Source organism: Spea bombifrons, chromosome 9 (assembly GCF_027358695.1).
Source record: "Spea bombifrons isolate aSpeBom1 chromosome 9, aSpeBom1.2.pri, whole genome shotgun sequence".
Taxonomy (NCBI): domain Eukaryota; kingdom Metazoa; phylum Chordata; class Amphibia; order Anura; family Pelobatidae; genus Spea; species Spea bombifrons.
Window position 1 is genome coordinate 16,677,358 of NC_071095.1, and position 23,228 is coordinate 16,700,585.

General features: G+C 52.1%; 1 protein-coding gene across 1 annotated transcript; it reads right to left on the bottom strand.

The window, feature by feature from the left end:
• Nucleotides 1-1,873: 1,873 nt before the first annotated feature.
• On the bottom strand, nucleotides 1,874-16,054 carry EFNA1 (ephrin A1). Its single transcript, XM_053475513.1, has 5 exons — nucleotides 15,938-16,054; nucleotides 3,835-4,130; nucleotides 3,218-3,283; nucleotides 2,962-3,012; nucleotides 1,874-2,637 (listed from the first exon to the last, which is right to left on the bottom strand). Exons 1-5 carry the CDS (start codon nucleotides 16,027-16,029, stop codon nucleotides 2,516-2,518), a joined length of 627 nt encoding a protein of 208 aa, XP_053331488.1. The 5' UTR covers nucleotides 16,030-16,054; the 3' UTR covers nucleotides 1,874-2,515.
• Nucleotides 16,055-23,228: the final 7,174 nt, after the last annotated feature.

The following is a 23,228-nucleotide window of genomic DNA, read 5'->3' on the forward strand; positions in this document are numbered from 1 at the left end:
ACCCCCCGGCAGATCAGACGTTGGTCTCGTCTTAGATTCAGGAGCCGTATGTCTATCCCATGCATGTTTACATTCCCTCACTGTATTACCCTCTACCACTTCTGCCAGGAGGCTGTTCCACTTATCTACCTACCTTTTGGTAAAGTGAAATTAGGTGGGTCCGGTGGCACATTCCATTGTGCTGATACAATAGGGGAGCGTAAAGAGCAACAATTAAAAATAATTTGTCAATAACCTTAAAATAGCATCCTGCGAGGAGGCCGCCGTGTCTGCAGGGCCTGTGTGTAATCGCACACATAATTAGAATTTGCTGAAAGGTCACCATTTCATAATGTTGCGCGTGCTGCCGCCCCCCCCCCGTACACACGTGTTACCCGTTCCGTGTGCCACCCTCTCCCAGTATCCCAGCTATGTCTGTTTCTTCACAGACCTAATTAACTCAACGCCTGCCATAACGCAACAACACTAATTAGCTGAGGAATGCGGCCGAAAGAGCCTTTCATTGAATTGTGGAGCGCCTCGTTCTCCTCCTCCTCCTCACATTCCTGCCCCGCAAGTCACAGTATCAGGCGTTTCATTCATCTGTGTACAGCTCTGCGGCTTATGGCGGTGCTATAGAAATCAGTTAATTTGGGGTGTAACGGAGTGGGGGGCATTTTGCTGGATTTTAAAGGAAGTTGATACGCGGTGCCGTGTACCAGCCGCCGTTACCCACATTTAGTTTTGTCGTATTACATGTTACGGAACATGTACATGGAACTCACACGTATGCCTCTTGTCCCACAGATGAGCGGGAGGCGTGTGGGTGTCCATGGAAGACCCTGTCCCAGGTACGGTACGCTCTCCATATGACATGTGCTGCGCATGCACTATAGGTGGATCTTTCACACATTAAAGAAGGATATATATATATATATATATATATATATATGATGGGAGCATCCATCTTAACTCCCCGTTCCCAGGACACATAGAGACACCTATAGATTCCGCATGGACTTTATACACAGGTCGGTGTACCCGCCACGCACGCACGCATTCAGAGGGGATGCTGCTGATTCGGCCCCGGAGAAAGGGGCTTCCCCCAGTAAAGCATATTGGCAGAGCCAATCAGCAGCTGCTGCGCCCTGGGGGGAGGAGGGACACCAGCCTAATGTGTTAATGGAAACTACATTCACGCCAAACGGCCTTATCTACCCAGAGTGTGAGGATCAGCGGGGCAGAGGATCAGGCAGGGGATATAGGATCATCTTGGCAGAGGATCAGCAGGGGATATAGGATCAGCTGGGCAGAGGATCAGCGGGAGGTATGGGATCAGCGGGGCAGAGGATCAGCAGGGGATATAGGATCAGCCGGAGGTATAGGATCAGCTGGAGGTATGGGATCAGTGAGAGGCAAAGGATCAGCCGGAGGTATAGGATCAGCGGGTCAGAGGATCAGCCGGAGGTATAGGATCAGTGAGAGGCAGAGGATCAGCCGGAGGTATAGGATCAGCGGGTCAGAGGATCAGCCGGAGGTATGGGATCAGTGAGAGGCAGAGGATCAGCCGGAGGTATAGGATCAGCGGGTCAGAGGATCAGCCGGAGGTATGGGATAAGCGAGAGGCAGAGGATCAGCAGGGGATATAGGATCACCGGGGCAGAGGATCAGCTGGTCAGAGGATCAGCCGGAGGTATAGGATCAGCGGTTCAGAGGATCAGCTGGAGGTATGGGATCAGCGAGAGGCAGAGGATCAGCAGGGGATATAGGATCAGCGGGAGGTATTGGATCAGTGGGAGGTATAGGATCAGCGGGGCAGAGGATCAGCAGGGGATATAGGATCAGCGAGGGAGAGGATCTGCCGGAGGTATGGGATCAGCGGACTGACAACAGCTTTTATTTAAAACGCCCTCTTTATTTAAGGACCTTCGTTAGAAAAAGCAAACGTCTATAAAACTGTACAATTTCTGCTGCTGTACAAATCTATACATCTTATTCACATGGAGTCCTCGAGAGCCTCCGCGCCGCTGGCCGAGGGAGCAGAGGCTTCACGTCAGTGATCAGGAGGCCGTCGGTCGGCATCGGTGTATACAAGGATTAGTCTTACTACAGAGGAAGATTAGTCCGAGGACCCTGTTAACACTATAAATCTCTCGCGTATTTACATATTCACAACGTACATGGATGCCTCCTACACCAGCCAAGGCGTAAGACGGCACGCTATACAAATACTGCTACTTTTGGCGCTAGCTGAGCAGATCCCACTTCCGCCACCATCTCCGGAAAGTTACAGGGAGCCTGCGCGGATCTCTGCCGGCGAGAATCCGCCGAGTCCTCCTCCCCGTCGACGTGTCGGAAGCAGCTGCAAAGTGCACTTTTGTGGCTGTCCTTTGGCCCCGCGTTTATCCTCGTGCATATTCACGCTTTGTGCGTGCTTTGGTCATCGGACGTGTCGGTGAGTTCTAGGTATGAGTGTTTGGGGGCCACATTGCGGACGCCTTCTCTTCCGCGCGATCGCTGAGCTCTTGATGCTGCTTCACAAGCCGAGAAGAGTCAGTAAAGGGAGCAGGAGGCAGAGCAGGGTGACGGAGGTGCTGCGCGGTGAGGAGTTCTGCGCCACACTTTTGAGGACCCCCGGAAGATCTGCTGCAGGTTCGTCTGGAGATGGGAAGAAAGAGGAGTTAGAACAGGGTTTGGACCTACAGCTCCCATCACTCCGAGCAGCCAGTGCTTTCCCTTATCACTGCACAAACAGCTTCCATGCTTTTGGTTCCCTGCTCGGCTCTTTTGCGCTCGCTCTGCTGGCGGTATTAAGTTACTGGCGGGGCAGGGAGCGGACAGGCCCCGGAGCGCAGAGCGCGGCCAGCATCTGTTCCTTATTTCCCAGGATTAGCGAGGGTGCGGCCCCGCGCACTCTCCCGGGAGCTGCCTGCACATGGGGTCGGGCTGGGAATGTGCCCCGCGCGCTCGAGACGTACTTACCCGATTGGATCCTGGCTTTCGGGGTGTGAACGTTGGTGGAGGGCGGCTGTGCTGCAGAGACACAAAACAAACCCAATTAAAACTCTGTTCCAGCATGCTGGGCCGAGCGCAATGGGGGATGGGAGAGACAGAGTGCAGGGCGCCTTGCCGCCGCCTATATTAAGGGTGGCAGTGCTGGTGCCGGGGCAGCCTCCATGGGCTGAAATAGGGCAGGATCCGAGGCCGAGGACAAAAAACAATGAGAACGTAAACTCACTTGCTCTCCCGGCCACGTGCACGCGCAGCTTCAAGCACGAGTCCCCGTGGTGGTGGATCGGTTTAGCTGCAAAGAGAAGAAGTAGCTGTAAGAGCATTGTAACCACGCGGACCACAAGCCGCCGAACAGACAGAGCACGTGACCCCGGCGCCCGGGGCCCATTCACTCAAACAATGCATTGTATGTTTTCCTGATGCCAGCAGGAAGACCCCCTCCCCTTCCCCAAGATGTTTTGGGAAGTGTCTGTCTTCCTTGTGGGAAGGGGGGGGGGGTATTTTCACTGCTGACTCTTCCATTCAGACCCCAAATCCGTCCTGGGATTGGGGTGTCATGCGGCGCGCTGTCTCGCCGGTGTTACGGGCCACGCCTGGTACACATGCAGAGACACGCAGCTCGCTCTCAGCTTGCCTGGCTGCCCTGCCGCCGCGTGTGCTGTGTTACTGCCAGCACGGACTCGTTTCACACATTACAGACGTGTATCCCCCATAACACGGCTGCCTCACGGTTCCTTTACCACGGGGACTTGGTGGTCATTATTGACTATGCGCAGACCATCCCTGGTAGCTTTCTGCCCTCACCTCCCACGACCCACCCCTGAGGCCCACGGAGCTACTCACAGATATAGTAGTATGTGCCACCCTCCTTGAACTCTTTGCCCAGGGTGAAGGGGGTGAACCTCTGGAACTTTTCCGATAGTCTCTCGGGTCCGTGTGGAGCGAAGGGCTTGTTGCACTCCCAGCGCACCTGGTCCTTGGAGATGGGCTGACACGTCGCGTACTCTTCATAATCCACGAGGAACAAGGTGTACCGCTCTACTGTGTGGCTGGGCACGCTGCCCTCCTCGTAATGTGGGCACACTATATCCAAGTAGTCATTCATTCGCACCTCTACGGTGTAATCATCCCAAAGGAACCTGCGGAGAGGAGGAGAGAAGGACATGAGTGGAGCCGGTACCCTATCTGCTGGGACGTACCCATACAGAGGACACGCAATGGGACAGATCCCCCTATGTAACGAGACTGCCCGAGACAAGCGCTCTATACCGCGGCGTGTAGGACCGAGACCGGCTTTACCATTACTTTGCCCCAGTCCCGAGAAGGAACGACGCTAAAGAGGGGGTAGTTAGGGGCACGTGTGTTCTAGATGTCTTGATGGCGCTGATGAAATGGCTGTGTCCGGGGGTTTCTATGCTGTGCATGCGCATTCTCTGCCCTCAGGCTCTACCTTTTAATCCGTGTTGATGAAAAGTGATTGTGCAAAACAATGAGTCAGCTGCCAGGTGATATGGAGCAACGCGTGAGAATCCAAGAGTCTCCCAGCCGGGAAACTGACTCACGGCCCCACATCCGCGCTGCCTCCCCACCGGCACTCACGGGGTTATTCCTGGCAGCTCCCACAAGCCTGGCCGCTAAATCCTGGGACAGAGGCCAGCATCCCCCAGGCTTCCACGGGATGGTACCGTGCACAGCGCCGCACGGATTACCACGCTATCCTCCCACGTTTTCATCCCCACGTTCTGCAGTAATGTACCCAGGGGCAGGAGGGGGAAGCCACACACCTCCATTATACCACCGGGAAAAAATGCCCCAACGTAATTATTAGATTATAAACCTCTCGGGGTAGGGTGTCACATTATACCGCTAGACTGTAAGCTCCTTGGGACAGGGTCTGCCATTATACCGCTAGACTGTAAGCTCATTAGGACAGGGTCTGCCATTATACCGCTAGACTGTAAGCTCATTAGGACAGGGTCTCCCATTATACCGCTAGACTGTAAGCTCCTTGGGACAGGGTCTCCCATTATACCGCTAGACTGTAAGCTCCTTGGGACAGGGTCTGCCATTATACCGCTAGACTGTAAGCTCCTTGGGACAGGGTCTGCCATTATACCGCTAGACTGTAAGCTCCTTGGGCCAGTTGCTGTGGGTGCCATGAATTTAACACATTAGCGTGTCTCTGCATGGACATGCTATTCACACACAAACCCCTTGACGTTCTCGTGTTAATATTGACCAGTCGGTTCCCCTCAGCCCCAGGTGCTAAACATCCCATGCTAATTATCCTGGCCCCTGCAGACAGCGTGGCTCCGCTTCAGCTTCTACTGCCACGAGGTCACACCAGGCAGCTTACAATCAAAGACGCTGCCCCTCACCCCCAACTCCCAGAGAGGGGCAAAGACAATAAATGGGGATTCACTCTCAGTCCTTCTCCTATTACCCACGCATGAAATAGAAAGCACTCGGCTGAACCAGGGCCCGGGAACCCCCCCAGTGCCAGACCACAGCCCTGCTGTTTGGGTATATGCTCTGCCGCACAAACAGAAGCCATTGTTTGCTCAATGTCATTAATTGTCTGTTTGAGAAACCAATTAATGTGCTTGAAATGCAAATAACCTGGCAGTGGGCATCCATGCGCAACATTTCCATGTGAATTCTCCCTAATTGGAGTGACTGGTGCTGAACGCATTGCTAAGTGGAGTGTTAGACATGGAGGCATACCCTTCAGTGGACTGTGTGTGTCTGGGGGTTAGTGTGTGCCCCTGTATAGTGTGTGTCTGGGGGTTAGTGTGTGCCCCTGTATAGTGTATGGCGGGGGTTAGTGTGTGCCCCTGTATAGTGTGTGTCTGGGGGTTAGTGCGTGCCCCTGTATAGTGTGTGTCTGGGGGTTAGTGTGTGCCCCTGTATAGTGTATGGCGGGGGTTAGTGTGTGCCCCTGTATAGTGTATGGCTGGGGTTAGTGTGTGCCCCTGTATAGTGTGTGGCTGGGGGTTAGTGTGTGCCCCTGTATAGTGTATGGCGGGGGTTAGTGTGTGCCCCTGTATAGTGTGTGGCTGGGGGTTAGTGTGTGCCCCTGTATAGTGTGAGATGAGGGGATCAGCGTGAGGATCGGCAAGGGGATCAGCGTGGGGGGAGAGGCGAGGGGATCAGCGTGGGGGGAGAGGCGAGGGGATCAGCGTGGGGGGAGAGGCGAGGGGATCAGCGTGGGGGGAGAGGTTAGGGGATCCGCGTGAGGGGAGAGGTTAGGGGATCAGCGTGGGGGGAGAGGCGAGGGGATCAGCGTGGGGGGAGGGGTTAGGGGATCAGCGTGGGGGGAGAGGCGAGGGGATCAGCGTGGGGAGAGGGGTTAGGGGATCAGCGTGAGGGGAGAGGTTAGGGGATCAGCGTGAGGGGAAAGGTTAGGGGATCAGCGTGGGGGGAGAGGTTAGGGGATCAGCGTGGGGGGAGAGGTTAGGGGATCAGCGTGGGGGGAGAGGCGAGGGGATCAGCGTGGGGGGAGAGGCGAGGGGATTAGTCTTGGGGGAGAGGTTAGGGGGATCAGCGTTGGGGGAGAGGCGAGGGGATCAGCGTGGGGGGGAGAGGCGAGGGGATCAGCGTTGGGGGGAGGTTAGGGGATCAGCGTGGGGGGAGAGGTTAGGGGATCAGTGTGGCGGGAGAGGCGAGGGGATCAGCGTGGGGGGAGAGGTTAGGGGATCAGCGTTGGGGGGGAGAGGTTAGGGGATCAGCGTGGGGGGAGAGGCGAGGGGATCAGCACAGGGCTTGCCGTTTATTTGCAGGATTAGCCGGCTCGGCTTTACGTTCCCCGGTCTGGGGCATTATCTGTGATAGAAGCCGCTTCCCTGACTGTATTCCGAGGACTCTCCATTAAACCTCACAAGTGCCTCTTGGTATTAAGCAAACACCCCCCCCCCTGTTATCTTTGGCCTGAGACAGAAGAGCTTGCGCAGGTGTTACGGCAACTCAGACTTTCACAATCTGTCGGCAATAAACACAACCTGTACGTGCCTGACCGGCATCCTTAGTGAGTGGGGAGCGCCGCCACCCTCGCCTCGCTTCATTCAAGGGGTTTAGAAGTCTGGTCCTAAAAACCTCAAGGGAAGTGAGGCCAGGAACATCCAGATATTCCACTCCCACAACACCCAGCAGTATGTGTCCAGAGGGCCGCGCCAGCACCTCCCAGTCGGTATACTTTCTGCCGCCGTTATACTGACGGCAGCCGCTATACTGCCCCTGTCCGCAGCCCCCCGCCCAGCCCGTATACTGTCCACAGCCCCCCAGCCGGTATACTGTCCACAGCCCCCCAGCCGGTATACTGTCCACAGCCCCCCAGCCGGTATACTGTCCACAACCCCCCAGCCGGTATACTGTCCGCAGCCCCCCGCCCAGCCGGTATACTGTCCACAGCCCCCCAGCCGGTATACTGTCCACAGCCCCCCAGCCGGTATACTGTCCACAGCCCCCCAGCCCGTATACTGTCCGCAGCCCCCCAGCCCGTATACTGTCCGCAGCCCCCCAGCCCATATACTGTCCGCAGCCCCCCAGCCGGTATACTGTCCGCAGCCCCCCAGCCGGTATACTGTCTGCAGCCCCCCTCACAGTGCATGAAGCTGCTGCGGTATAATGTTGGGACCGTCTGATCCATGGCGTATACATGAAAAAACAAACAGAGCACGAAACCAGTATTTCCACTTTTGGGCTATATTGGTAAATTCCATCAGCTTCCTGGTAACCCAACCTCCCCAGCGGCAGATTCGCTAGATAACCCCCCCCCCCCACGGGTCAGAGACATCTCACCTCCCGGAGCGCATACAAACAACAGCACACTCGCAAACACGTTCCACGCCGGGCATCACCCTCGCCACAAACCCTCTAAAGCCCCCACCACGTCTGAGCCGCCGGGCCGGCAGGGTGTTACTGCACAGAGCGGGTTACAGATTGCAAGCTCCTGGGCACGGTGGCCACTGTTTGCCAGGCTGTCACATGGGCCTGTTTTCCAGGTCACATTCCTTTCCAACATTCCGAGGAGCGCCAGCCGGGAACGTGAACGCCCCACAAACGGCACAGCTCTTTACACCGTGAGCGGAAACATGTGTGCGGATACCGTGTGCAGATACTGAGCGCGGATACATGTGTGCAGATACCGTGTGCAGATACTGAGCGCGGATACATGTGTGCAGATACCGTGTGCAGATACTGAGCGCGGATACATGTGTGCAGATACCGTGTGCAGATACTGAGCGCGGATACATGTGTGCGGATACCGTGTGCAGATACTGAGCGCGGATACATGTGTTTAGATACCGTGTGCAGATACTGAGCGCGGATACATGTGTGCGGATACCGTGTGCAGATACTGAGCGCGGATACATGTGTTTAGATACCGTGTGCAGATACTGAGCGCGGATACATGTGTGCGGATACCGTGTGCAGATACTGAGCGCGGATACATGTGTGCAGATACCGTGTGCAGTTACTGAGCGCGGATACATGTGTGCAGATACCGTGCGCGGCTGCGTATGCACAGGGGTTAACGGGGGGAGTGGCTGAGAGGTTTTTGGCAGCGAAACTTGTTATTTTGCTCCGGGGCCTCCAGATAAGGGAGAGTCGGCGCTTTACCTGGGCGGCTGAGCCAGACTGACACCCCTCCCCCACCCACTGGGCACTCAGGAGGCATCAGATGGTTAGCTCTTGGGGTGAGGATTCCCCAATTGTTGTGCCTTCCAGTCTGGTCCTTGGCGTGATGCCCAGGCCGGACACGGGAAGAAGGGTCAGCAGGAGAGGAAGCCTCTCAGATCTGGGAAAGGAAAAGGGATTAAGGGGGCTTCCTCTGCAGCCTTCCTGCCCCTGCTGCCTGCTCCGGAAAAAACACCCATCTGCTACCCTTACAGGCCCCAGCCAGGCCTGCCCCATTAATACACAGTCCCCGGACCCATGGTACCCCAGCCAGGCCTGCTCCATTAATACACAGTCCCCGGACCCATCGTACCCCAGGCCTGCCCCATTAATACACAGTCCCCGGACCCATCGTACCCCAGCCAGGCCTGCCCCATTAATACACAGTCCCCGCACCCATCGTACCCCAGCCAGGCCTGCCCCATTAATACACAGTCCCCGGACCCATCGTACCCCAGCCAGGCCTGCCCCATTAATACACAGTCCCCGGACCCATCGTACCCCAGCCAGGCCTGCCCCATTAATACACAGTCCCCGGACCCATCGTACCCCAGCCAGGCCTGCTCCATTAATACACAGTCCCCGCACCCATCGTACCCCAGCCAGGCCTGCCCCATTAATACACAGTCCCCGGACCCATCGTACCCCAGCCAGGCCTGCCCCATTAATACACAGTCCCCGGACCCATCGTACCCCAGCCAGGCCTGCCCCATTAATACACAGTCCCCGCACCCATCATACCCCAGCCAGGCCTGCTCCATTAATACACAGTCCCCGCACCCATCGTACCCCAGCCAGGCCTGCCCCATTAATACACAGTCCCCGGACCCATCGTACCCCAGCCAGGCCTGCCCCATTAATACACAGTCCCCGGACCCATCGTACCCCAGGCCTGCCCCATTAATACACAGTCCCCGGACCCATCGTACCCCAGTCCTGCCCCATTAATACACAGTCCCCGGACCCATCGTACCCCAGCCAGGCCTGCCCCATTAATACACAGTCCCCGGACCCATCGTACCCCAGCCAGGCCTGCCCCATTAATACACAGTCCCCGGACCCATCGTACCCCAGCCAGGCCTGCCCCATTAATACACAGTCCCCGGACCCATCGTACCCCAGCCAGGCCTGCTCCATTAATACACAGTCCCCGGACCCATCGTACCCCAGCCAGGCCTGCCCCATTAATACACAGTCCCCGGACCCATCGTACCCCAGCCAGGCCTGCTCCATTAATACACAGTCCCCGGACCCATGGTACCCCAGTCCTGCCCCATTAATACACAGTCCCTGGACCCATCGTACCCCAGCCAGGCCTGCCCCATTAATACACAGTCCCCGGACCCATGGTACCCCAGCCAGGCCTGCTCCATTAATACACAGTCCCCGGACCCATGGTACCCCAGCCAGGCCTGCTCCATTAATACACAGTCCCCGGACCCATCGTACCCCAGCCAGGCCTGCTCCATTAATACACAGTCCCCGGACCCATGGTACCTCAGCCAGGCCTGCCCCATTAATACACAGTCCCCGGACCCATCGTACCCCAGGCCTGCTCCATTAATACACAGTCCCCGGACCCATGGTACCCCAGCCAGGCCTGCCCCATTAATACACAGTCCCCGGACCCATGGTACCCCAGCCAGGCCTGCCCCATTAATACACAGTCCCCGGACCCATCGTACCCCAGCCAGGCCTGCCCCATTAATACACAGTCCCCGGACCCATCGTACCCCAGGCCTGCCCCATTAATACACAGTCCCCGGACCCATGGTACCCCAGCCAGTCCTGCCCCATTAATACACAGTCCCCGCACCCATCGTACCCCAGCCAGGCCTGCCCCATTAATACACAGTCCCCGGACCCATGGTACCTCAGCCAGGCCTGCCCCATTAATACACAGTCCCCGGACCCATCGTACCCCAGGCCTGCTCCATTAATACACAGTCCCCGGACCCATGGTACCCCAGCCAGGCCTGCCCCATTAATACACAGTCCCCGGACCCATCGTACCCCAGGCCTGCCCCATTAATACACAGTCCCCGGACCCATCGTACCCCAGTCCTGCCCCATTAATACACAGTCCCCGGACCCATCGTACCCCAGCCAGGCCTGCCCCATTAATACACAGTCCCCGGACCCATCGTACCCCAGCCAGGCCTGCCCCATTAATACACAGTCCCCGGACCCATCGTACCCCAGCCAGGCCTGCCCCATTAATACACAGTCCCCGGACCCATCGTACCCCAGCCAGGCCTGCTCCATTAATACACAGTCCCCGGACCCATCGTACCCCAGCCAGGCCTGCCCCATTAATACACAGTCCCCGGACCCATCGTACCCCAGCCAGGCCTGCTCCATTAATACACAGTCCCCGGACCCATCGTACCCCAGCCAGGCCTGCTCCATTAATACACAGTCCCCGGACCCATGGTACCCCAGCCAGGCCTGCTCCATTAATACACAGTCCCCGGACCCATGGTACCCCAGCCAGTCCTGCCCCATTAATACACAGTCCCCGCACCCATCGTACCCCAGCCAGGCCTGCTCCATTAATACACAGTCCCCGGACCCATCGTACCCCAGCCAGGCCTGCTCCATTAATACACAGTCCCCGGACCCATCGTACCCCAGCCAGGCCTGCTCCATTAATACACAGTCCCCGGACCCATGGTACCTCAGCCAGGCCTGCCCCATTAATACACAGTCCCCGGACCCATCGTACCCCAGGCCTGCTCCATTAATACACAGTCCCCGGACCCATGGTACCCCAGCCAGGCCTGCCCCATTAATACACAGTCCCCGGACCCATGGTACCCCAGCCAGGCCTGCCCCATTAATACACAGTCCCCGGACCCATCGTACCCCAGCCAGGCCTGCCCCATTAATACACAGTCCCCGGACCCATCATACCCCAGCCAGGCCTGCCCCATTAATACACAGTCCCCGGACCCATCGTACCCCAGCCAGGCCTGCCCCATTAATACACAGTCCCCGCACCCATCGTACCCCAGCCAGGCCTGCCCCATTAATACACAGTCCCCGGACCCATCGTACCCCAGCCAGGCCTGCCCCATTAATACACAGTCCCCGGACCCATGGTACCCCAGCCAGTCCTGCCCCATTAATACACAGTCCCCGCACCCATCGTACCCCAGCCAGGCCTGCCCCATTAATACACAGTCCCCGGACCCATCGTACCCCAGCCAGGCCTGCCCCATTAATACACAGTCCCCGGACCCATCGTACCCCAGCCAGGCCTGCTCCATTAATACACAGTCCCCGGACCCATGGTACCCCAGCCAGGCCTGCCCCATTAATACACAGTCCCCGGACCCATGGTACCCCAGCCAGGCCTGCCCCATTAATACACAGTCCCCGGACCCATCGTACCCCAGCCAGGCCTGCTCCATTAATACACAGTCCCCGGACCCATCGTACCCCAGCCAGGCCTGCTCCATTAATACACAGTCCCCGGACCCATCGTACCCCAGCCAGGCCTGCCCCATTAATACACAGTCCCCGGACCCATGGTACCCCAGCCAGGCCTGCCCCATTAATACACAGTCCCCGCACCCATCGTACCCCAGCCAGGCATGTTGGGAGAGGGTTAGGGTGTATGTTGTGGAGCATTTCATGAAGGGTGTGAGAGAGTCCCTGCTGCGTGAAACTGTTTTATTACAAACCATGAAATTCTGAGAGCCGTGTTACACACAGCGCATGCAACATACAATACACATGCAACATACAGCACACAACACATGTAACACACTCGACATATGCAGTGTATCTAATAGGCTGGACACGTATGATAAACTTACACAAATGCATCCATGTAACAGGCAATACAGATACAATGTATACAACATATTCACTATACAGATACAGTGTGTATATATAGTATTATACAGATACAGTGTGTATATATAGTATTATACAGATACAGTGTGTATATATAGTATTATACAGATACAGTGTGTATATATAGTATTATACAGATACAGTGTGTATATATAGTATCCGCTATACAGATACAGTGTGTATATATAGTATCCGCTATACAGATACAGTGTGTATATATAGTATCTGCTATACAGATGCAGTGTGTATATATAGTATTATACAGATACAGTGTGTATATATAGTATCTGCTATACAGATGCAGTGTGTATATATAGTATTATACAGATACAGTGTGTATATATAGTATCCACTATACAGATACAGTGTGTATATATAGTATCCGCTATACAGATACAGTGTGTATATATAGTATCCACTATACAGATACAGTGTGTATATATAGTATCTGCTATACAGATGCAGTGTGTATATATAGTATTATACAGATACAGTGTGTATATATAGTATCCGCTATACAGATACAGTGTGTATATATAGTATCCGCTATACAGATACAGTGTGTATATATAGTATCCACTATACAGATACAGTGTGTATATATAGTATCTGCTATACAGATGCAGTGTGTATATATAGTATCCACTATACAGATACAGTGTGTATATATAGTATCCGCTATACAGATACAGTGTGTATATATAGTATCCGCTATACAGATACAGTGTGTATATATAGTATCCGCTATACAGATACAGTGTGTATATATAGTATCCACTATACAGATACAGTGTGTATATATAGTATCCGCTATACAGATACAGTGTGTATATATAGTATCCACTATACAGATACAGTGTGTATATATAGTATTATACAGATACAGTGTGTATATATAGAATCCACTATACAGATACAGTGTGTATATATAGTATCCGCTATACAGATACAGTGTGTATATATAGTATTATACAGATACAGTGTGTATATTTAGTATCCGCTATACAGATACAGTGTGTATATATAGTATCCGCTATACAGATACAGTGTGTATATATAGTATCCGCTATACAGATACAGTGTGTATATATAGTATCCGCTATACAGATACAGTGTGTATATATAGTATCAACTATACAGATACAGTGTGTATATATAGTATCCGCTATACAGATACAGTGTGTATATATAGTATTATACAGATACAGTGTGTATATATAGTATCCGCTGTACAGATACAGTGTGTATATATAGTATCCACTATACAGATACAGTGTGTATATATAGTATCCGCTATACAGATACAGTGTGTATATATAGTATTATACAGATACAGTGTGTATATATAGTATCCGCTATACAGATACGGTGTGTATATATAGTATCCGCTATACAGATACAGTGTGTATATATAGTATTATACAGATACAGTGTGTATATATAGTATTATACAGATACAGTGTGTATATATAGTATCCGCTATACAGATACAGTGTGTATATATAGTATCCGCTATACAGATACAGTGTGTATATATAGTATTATACAGATACAGTGTGTATATATAGTATTATACAGATACAGTGTGTATATATAGTATCCGCTATACAGATACAGTGTGTATATATAGTATCCGCTATACAGATACAGTGTGTATATATAGTATCCACTATACAGATACGGTGTGTATATATAGTATCCACTATACAGATACAGTGTGTATATATAGTATCCGCTATACAGATACAGTGTGTATATATAGTATTATACAGATACAGTGTGTATATATAGTATCCGCTATACAGATGCAGTGTGTATATATAGTATCCGCTATACAGATACAGTGTGTATATATAGTATCCGCTATACAGATACAGTGTGTATATATAGTATCCGCTATACAGATACAGTGTGTATATATAGTATCCGCTATACAGATACAGTGTGTATATATAGTATCCGCTATACAGATACAGTGTGTATATATAGTATCCGCTATACAGATACAGTGTGTATATATAGTATTATACAGATGCAGTGTGTATATATAGTATCCGCTATACAGATACAGTGTGTATATATAGTATCCGCTATACAGATACAGTGTGTATATATAGTATTATACAGATACAGTGTGTATATGTAGTATCCATTATACAGATGCAGTGTGTATATATAGTATCCACTATACAGATACAGTGTGTATATATAGTATCCGCTATACAGATACAGTGTGTATATATAGTATTATACAGATACAGTGTGTATATGTAGTATCCATTATACAGATACAGTGTATATATATAGTATCCGCTATACAGATACAGTGTGTATATATAGTATCCACTATACAGATACAGTGTGTATATATAGTATCCACAGATATGCGTTGTATTACTATTAATATACAGATATGCGTTGTATTACTATGCAATATACAGGTATATGGTGTAGATATTATGTAATATACAGGTATATGGTGTAGATATTATGTAATATACAGGTATATGGTGTAGATATTATGTAATATACAGGTATATGGTGTAGATATTATGTAATATACAGGTATATGGTGTAGATATTATGTAATATACAGGTATATGGTGTAGATATTATGTAATATACAGGTATATGGTGTAGATACTATGTAATATACAGGTGTATGGTGTAGATATTATACAATATAAACATATAGTAAATATATTATGCACTTTATACATATACAGTGTATATACAGTTATATGGTATATATATATTGTGCACTATACAGATATACAGTGTATATGTTCCACTCTATTCACATACAGTGTACACATTGCGCATTATAGAAGTTGCCTTCCCCTCCCCCAGCCAGTGACCCCCCTCTGGCTCTGTGTCTCTGATAGTTGCCACAGCTGGCTGCCCTGCAATGCTTTCCCAAAACAAACCCCCTGGACAATAGCCCCCCACCCCCAGCCGACCTTTCCACCACTTTAACTGTTTGTTAGCCGTTCACCCCCCCAGCACACGGACAGAGCTCTGCCAACTGCATACACTACCCCGGGGCGCCCCCTGTCCATATCCCGCTTCACCAGGATGGGTTACTTAGACTGTAAGCTCTTCAGGGCAGGGACCGCCTTTCCTAATGCAGACATACCTACTGTACCCGGGTTATAGTGTCTGTAAATCTATGTCCCTCGTAAATGACGGCACTTACTCTACATCTATCATACTGTAAACTGTAAAGAGTACATCTAGCCCTAAAGAGAGAGAATGAAACATATCGGGGTTACTGTAACAGCAGTCTCTGGTTCTGCAGTCTCTGTGACACCCCAAGTACCTCTCTTTGCCCCATTATTCCGTGCAGACTGCCAGGGGTCCTGCCTGCGCACGCGCCACGTTGCCCCCGACCCGAGACTCTTGGACTTACCTGCTGTTGGTGCTGTTCCAGAAGACGGTATGTCTGTCGGCAGTCACCACCCAGAGCCAGAGGTATAACACGCACAGTCCATAGAGCTCCATGTCTCGGGCACTCACTCTGTTTGCAGAAAGAGGAGGAATGAGCCTTTTTGTACGGCCTCTCCTACCTCCTGAATATTAACTAGGGGGTGTGTGCTGGCTCCGGCCCCGTGCTCCATTGTGTCACCTTGTTTTTATGGAGTGTGTCTGATTGGGGTGTTATTGCTGCAAGAGACAGTTTGATGCAGATTCCTAAGAAAAACATGTGTTCCTCGGTGTCACATCTGGAGACAAGGCCGTTCAGGATTAATTAGTGCAAATTCCATCCAGTGTACAGTAACGGGACGGGGTACAGCACACAGTCCGTGTGTAATAGAGATACCCCATACAGTGTACAGTAACGGGACGGGGTACAGCACACAGTCCGTGTGTAATAGAGATACCCCATACAGTGTACAGTAACGGGACGGGGTACAGCACACAGTCCGTGTGTAATAGAGATACCCCATACAGTGTACAGTAACGGGACGGGGTACAGCACACAGTCCGTGTGTAATAGAGATACCCCATACAGTGTACAGTAACGGGACGGGGTACAGCAGACAGTCCGTGTGTAATAGAGATACCCCATACAGTGTACAGTAATGGGACGGGGTACAGCAGACAGTCCGTGTGTAATAGAGATACCCCATACAGTGTACAGTAATGGGACGGGGTACAGCACACAGTCCGTGTGTAATAGAGATACCCCATACAGTGTACAGTAATGGGACGGGGTACAGCACACAGTCCGTGTGTAATAGAGATACCCCATACAGTGTACAGTAATGGGACGGGGTACAGCACACAGTCCGTGTGTAATAGAGATACCCCATACAGTGTACAGTAACGGGACGGGGTACAGCACACAGTCCGTGTGTAATAGAGATACCCCATACAGTGTACAATAACGGGACGGGGTACAGCACACAGTCCGTGTGTAATAGAGATACCCCATACAGTGTACAGTAACGGGACGGGGTACAGCACACAGTCCGTGTGTAATAGAGATACCCCATACAGTGTACAGTAATGGGACGGGGTACAGCACACAGTCCGTGTGTAATAGAGATACCCCATACAGTGTACAGTAATGGGACGGGGTACAGCAGACAGTCCGTGTGTAATAGAGATACCCCATACAGTGTACAGTAATGGGACGGGGTACAGCAGACAGTCCGTGTGTAATAGAGATACCCCATACAGTGTACAGTAACGGGACGGGGTACAGCACACAGTCCGTGTGTAATAGAGATACCCCATACAGTGTACAGTAACGGGACGGGGTACAGCACACAGTCCGTGTGTAATAGAGATACCCCATACAGTGTACAGTAATGGGACGGGGTACAGCAGACAGTCCGTGTGTAATAGAGATACCCCATACAGTGTACAGTAACGGGACGGGGTACAGCAGACAGTCCGTGTGTAATAGAGATACCCCATACAGTGTACAGTAACGGGACGGGGTACAGCAGACAGTCCGTGTGTAATAGAGATACCCCATACAGTGTACAGTAACGGGACGGGGTACAGCACACAGTCCGTGTGTAATAGAGATACCCCATACAGTGTACAGTAACGGGACGGGGTACAGCACACAGTCCGTGTGTAATAGAGATACCCCATGCAGTGTACAGTAATGGGACGGGGTACAGCACACAGTCCGTGTGTAATAGAGATACCCCATACAGTGTACAGTAATGGGACGGGGTACAGCACACAGTCCGTGTGTAATAGAGATACCCCATCCAGTGTACAGTAATGGGACGGGGTACAGCAGACAGTCCGTGTGTAATAGAGATACCCCATACAGTGTACAGTAACGGGACGGGGTACAGCACACAGTCCGTGTGTAATAGAGATACCCCATACAGTGTACAGTAATGGGACGGGGTACAGCACACAGTCCGTGTGTAATAGAGATACCCCATACAGTGTACAGTAACGGGACGGGGTACAGCACACAGTCCGTGTGTAATAGAGATACCCCATACAGTGTACAGTAACGGGACGGGGTACAGCACACAGTCCGTGTGTAATAGAGATACCCCATGCAGTGTACAGTAATGGGACGGGGTACAGCACACAGTCCGTGTGTAATAGAGATACCCCATACAGTGTACAGTAATGGGACGGGGTACAGCACACAGTCCGTGTGTAATAGAGATACCCCATCCAGTGTACAGTAATGGGACGGGGTACAGCAGACAGTCCGTGTGTAATAGAGATACCCCATACAGTGTACAGTAACGGGACGGGGTACAGCACACAGTCCGTGTGTAATAGAGATACCCCATACAGTGTACAGTAATGGGACGGGGTACAGCACACAGTCCGTGTGTAATAGAGATACCCCATACAGTGTACAGTAACGGGACGGGGTACAGCACACAGTCCGTGTGTAATAGAGATACCCCATACAGTGTACAGTAATGGAGAGATGGGACCCTGTTTAGAGATCCAGGAGTCGTGTGTCACATCAGACGCTCGGCCTCCCTATGGAGCCAGAGGGTAGCCCTGTTGATGATAAGATCTAGGCAAAGGTACACTAGATAATGACACGTAATCATCCTATTGTCTGAATGACATCATATTGATTATTTCTGTCTTGTGTCTCCCACTCAGGGACCGGGAATTGCCAAGGGACAGGGAACAGTAAGCAAAAAGCAAAGTTTAGCACATTGGGAACCCGCATCGCCTCCTCCATGGCTAGTTTTGGTGGATTTGGTTCATTTACATACACTCTGTCCCGCCAGCCGCGGTAACCATGCTCTAGGATGGTCAGACGTGTTTGCAAATGGCAGAACCTCCATGTAAAGGTAGAAACCCAAAGCGCGGTCATAGTGGAGACAGCTTTCCATGCCAGGGGTGGAGATGGGGTGGCAGGAGATACCCGGCCAGAGACGGGGTGGCAGGAGATACCCGGCCAGAGACGGGGTGGATGAAAGCATTGTGTGTCTCCCCGTGTCTGTCGTGATGCTGTCCCAAGAGCTGATGGGATCCTCAGATAAGCCAGGGCTGGGTCTGCTGCTGCTGTCTGTCTCAGGAGGCTGTAAAGATTGGGAGATAGGAAAGTCTGTCCGGTGCAGTATCTGCATGTAAGAAGAGCTGTCTCTCTAATCACCTGTCTGTCTCACAGAATCTGCGCTCTCACGTGCCTAATCTGCAGAGCTTGCACTCTAGCCCATTTACCCATAATACAGCGCTCTGATTTCGTTTCTTCATCCTGTGCTAAAGAGGCTTTGGGTTAGGTGAATATGTTTGGCTGACCTTTACCTCCAGGGGTTTTGGGAGGCTCAGGGTATTTCTACAGTTATTTGTGAACCCAGGCGCAAAAACAACACAGAGGCAGAATAACCAGAACTTGCGTGACGTGTAGGCAACCTGTCGCGTGACATACCAAGTCTGCCGTGATGCTGTTATTCATGGCCCCCCTGACCTGGGAGGCAGGTGTGATGACAGCAAGGGGTTAATGTTTTCCCCAGTCATTTGGGGTCTAAAACCCGGAACCCCTTTGATTGTATGGAGTGCGCATCGTGGTGCAAGGCGTCTCCTTCCAGACTCGTAGACGCTCGCCGTCTCTCTCACCCCCCCCGCCCCGCCGGCTCACTCTGGGGTACCCGCGATGGTTGTGCTCCATCCCTGCAATGAGATATTCCCCCCGTGTGTGAATTTTCAGTTTGTGTTGTGCGCCATCTTTGTGTTGCTCCTGCTCTGTACCCCTTTAGATGGGGCTGCTAATGATGAAGTGAGGTCACAGTATTAACTTCTTGGCCCCTCTGTGTGTCCCCTTCATGTGTGTCCTATCTCAGTGCATTATTCGGCTGTGTATGTAACATATAATGTGCGTGTGATACTCATGACAAGCAGGGGCTTTTCTCATGTTACCCCCAGGGCACTTTGTTGCGGCTTCAGCCCCAGTCCCCGCCTTGTGCTTCTCGTCACCCCTCACTCAGCAGGTCTGTGCTAAACGCTGAAATCTCACTTTTATTTCATGAGCTAATCTATTGATTCGGGGCGGCTGGGCTGCTGAGGGCCACTGGGACCAGCTCCGGTTTCAGTTAAATAGCCTTTCTCCTGAAACCCAAAACCATGAACGTCTCACAGCTTCTCCCTCTTATTCAGAGCTCTGCAACTAGATACCCCGGTCACAAAGAGCCCGCCTAATCCCAGGGTTCCCTTAAAGTTCCTCTCTGGAAAAGTTAATAATAAGGGCCTGAGAGCCCAGAATGGTTCCAGGCGGCCTGTAAAATCCCAGCATGGAGCCGGGGACCCGGGCCTCACAACCAAAAGCTGCTCTGGTGCTTGTAAAGCCAAGTGTTTCTGTTGTAAAAGGTTCTCGGGTGACTTTCCTAAAGCTTGATTGTGGCAGCATGGAAAGGGTACGGCGGCAGGACTGTCCAGGGCACAGCAGGGGTACCGCGGCAGGACTGTCCAGGCCACAGCAGGGGTACGGAGGGGAGGGGTACCGCGGCAGGACTGTCCAGGGCAAGGCTGTCCATGGCAGCAGAACCATCCAGAGCACGACAGGAGTACGATGGGAGGGGTACGGAGGCAGGACCGTCCAGGGCACGGCAGGGGTACGGTGGGAGGGGTATGGCCGCAGGACCGTCCAGGGCACGGCAGGGGTACGGTGGGAGGGGTACGGAGGCAGGACCGTCCAGGGCACGGCAGGGGTAGGGTGGCAGGACCGTCCAGGGCACGGCAGGGGTACGGTGGGAGGGGTATGGCCGCAGGACCGTCCGGGGCACGGAATGGACTCCCATGATTGCCCGTCTACTTGTAACAGCTGGAAAGCTACCTGTCGGGTGACTCATGTCTGTATCACCCCTCTTGCTTATCATTTCCTGGATTTCATGGCCTTGGGCTAATGTTTAATTAACCCTTTCTACCAGACGGGCATTATGTGTTACAACAAACCCCAACACTCGGAGCTGCCACTCTCCCTATGAGCTGACTAATGGCAGACCCTGTCCCCAAGAGCTTACTCTCTGCACAGTATTGGAGGGATGTTGTGTTTGATCTCAGCATTACATGGTTGTGAGATAAGACCAGTTTCTGCTGTGGGAGCAAACAGAAAACATCTGAATGATGTCAGTGCATCCCGTGCGGCCCCTCCCAGTGGCCCCTGGGAATTGTGGGATCTGTGTACGGGTGTCTGGCCTAAAAGGTGCCGGGAGGCAGCTGTTTACTGTATGAAGGGTGTGACGTCACACGCAAAGCAGCTGCACACAGGCGTGTAATATCACAGCAGCCCTCGCCTGCTTATTAACCGGCCCCAAACAAAGCTCACGGAGCGGCTGCAGGGGCCCGGTCGCTTCGTTATCAGAGGAAGTGCCTGTCACCTGTACCTACCCCTAGTCCACGGGCTGAGCTTTTACCCCAGTGATCGGATCAGTCTCTGCATTTCCTCCAGCACTTCCTACCATAGCAACAAATACATCATAGAGCCGCATGCACCACAAGTGTCCCAAGGAGCTTACACTCTAGTGCAGGGGTAGGCAACTTCAGCACTCCAGATGTTGTGAACTACATTTCCCTTGATGCTTTGCCAGCATTATGACTGTAAGAGCATTATGGGAGATGTAGTCCACAACATCAGGGGTGCCAAAGGTTGCCTACCCGTGGTCTAGTGGTATAGTGGCAGGCCCTGTCCCAAGGAGCTTACAGTCTAGCGGTATAATGGCAGACCCTGTCCCAAGGAGCTTACAGTCTAGCGGTGTAATGGCAGGCCCTGTCCCAAGGAGCTTACAGTCTAGCGGTGTAATGGCAGACCCTGTCCCAAGGAGCTTACAGTCTAGCGGTGTAAATGGCAGACCCTGTCCCAAGGAGCTTACAGTCTAGTGGTATAATGGGAGACCCTGTCCCAAGGAGCTTACAGTCTAGTGGTATAATGGCAGACCCTGTCCCAAGGAGCTTACAGTCTAGTGGTATAATGGGAGACCCTGTCCCAAGGAGCTTACAGTCTAGTGGTATAATTGGAGACCCTGTCCCAAGGAGCTTACAGTCTAGTGGTATAATGGCAGACCCTGTCCCAAGGAGCTTACAGTCTAGTGGTATAATGGGAGACCCTGTCCCAAGGAGCTTACAGTCTAGTGGTATAATTGGAGACCCTGTCCCAGGAGCTTACAGTCTAGTGGTATAATGGGAGACCCTGTCCCAAGGAGCTTACAGTCTAGTGGTATAATTGGAGACCCTGTCCCAGGAGCTTACAGTCTAGTGGTATAATTGGAGACCCTACTAACAGCTATTATTTGTGCTCCTAATTCCTGCTGTCACCTTACCTGCTGTCTACATCCTGTGATGTCTCTTTGATGTCATCTAAGGTGAGAGTCTTAAATCTAATTAGAGAGCAATTAAATGAGGGGTGGGCTGTCTGGTGGGGGGCAGCTATCCAGGGCAGTTAGAATGGGCGACCCCCTGCAGGGTGTGTGAGGATCCTTTCACCTCTAGATTTACACGCACAACAAACATCACCGTTCTGAGCCAATTAGGGACCTCATGAAATGCTTACATGGAGCCTGGCGTGCGTGTAGACACTCGGTCTGACCCTCACCCTCAGTAGTAGTAGTAGTTGCAGAGAGGCATGTTGTGTACACGTGTTCCTGTGTTTGCGTACGTGTTTGTATGAGAGTCCACCGTATCACGAGTTGTATGGTCAGGATCCAAAGTCCAAAGTGTATGAATGGCGTGTGCGAGTTCTCACGTTACTCTCTGCGGCACGTTCCACACAACCCACGGTGTCGCCACCTGATGTATGAGCCGGATGAACCCGGGTGATAACAGGCAATGTCCGTACCCTGGTATATCTGGGCTGGCCAGCAATATATAAAAATGATATGTGCCCTGGAAGACACGGCTGATGTGGTCACGCTAGAAGGGCATGGATTTCTGGGTGCGTGCATGGGGCACGTTTGGGGCCAGGAAACACGGTGAGGTGTTAATAGCTGTCCCACCAAAGGCTTTTTATTGTACGTATCGCAGGTTAGGAGGTCCTCGCTCTCATGGGTACGAGCTTCCAGGCACTGTCCTTAGCCTGTAGGTTTTGGGGAAATTCTAGAAGTAACCATTATTGGCCATTTCCCCATCCGGCATTCTTTTGAGTCAGCGTTGGGTTTCTCTCCTGCGTCTCTAGGGTTCGAGGACCATGTTTCTGGGGGGTTTAGCGTCCCCGCAAAGTTTGACCAGCTGTGCAGCGAAGGAATTTCTGCAGACATTAG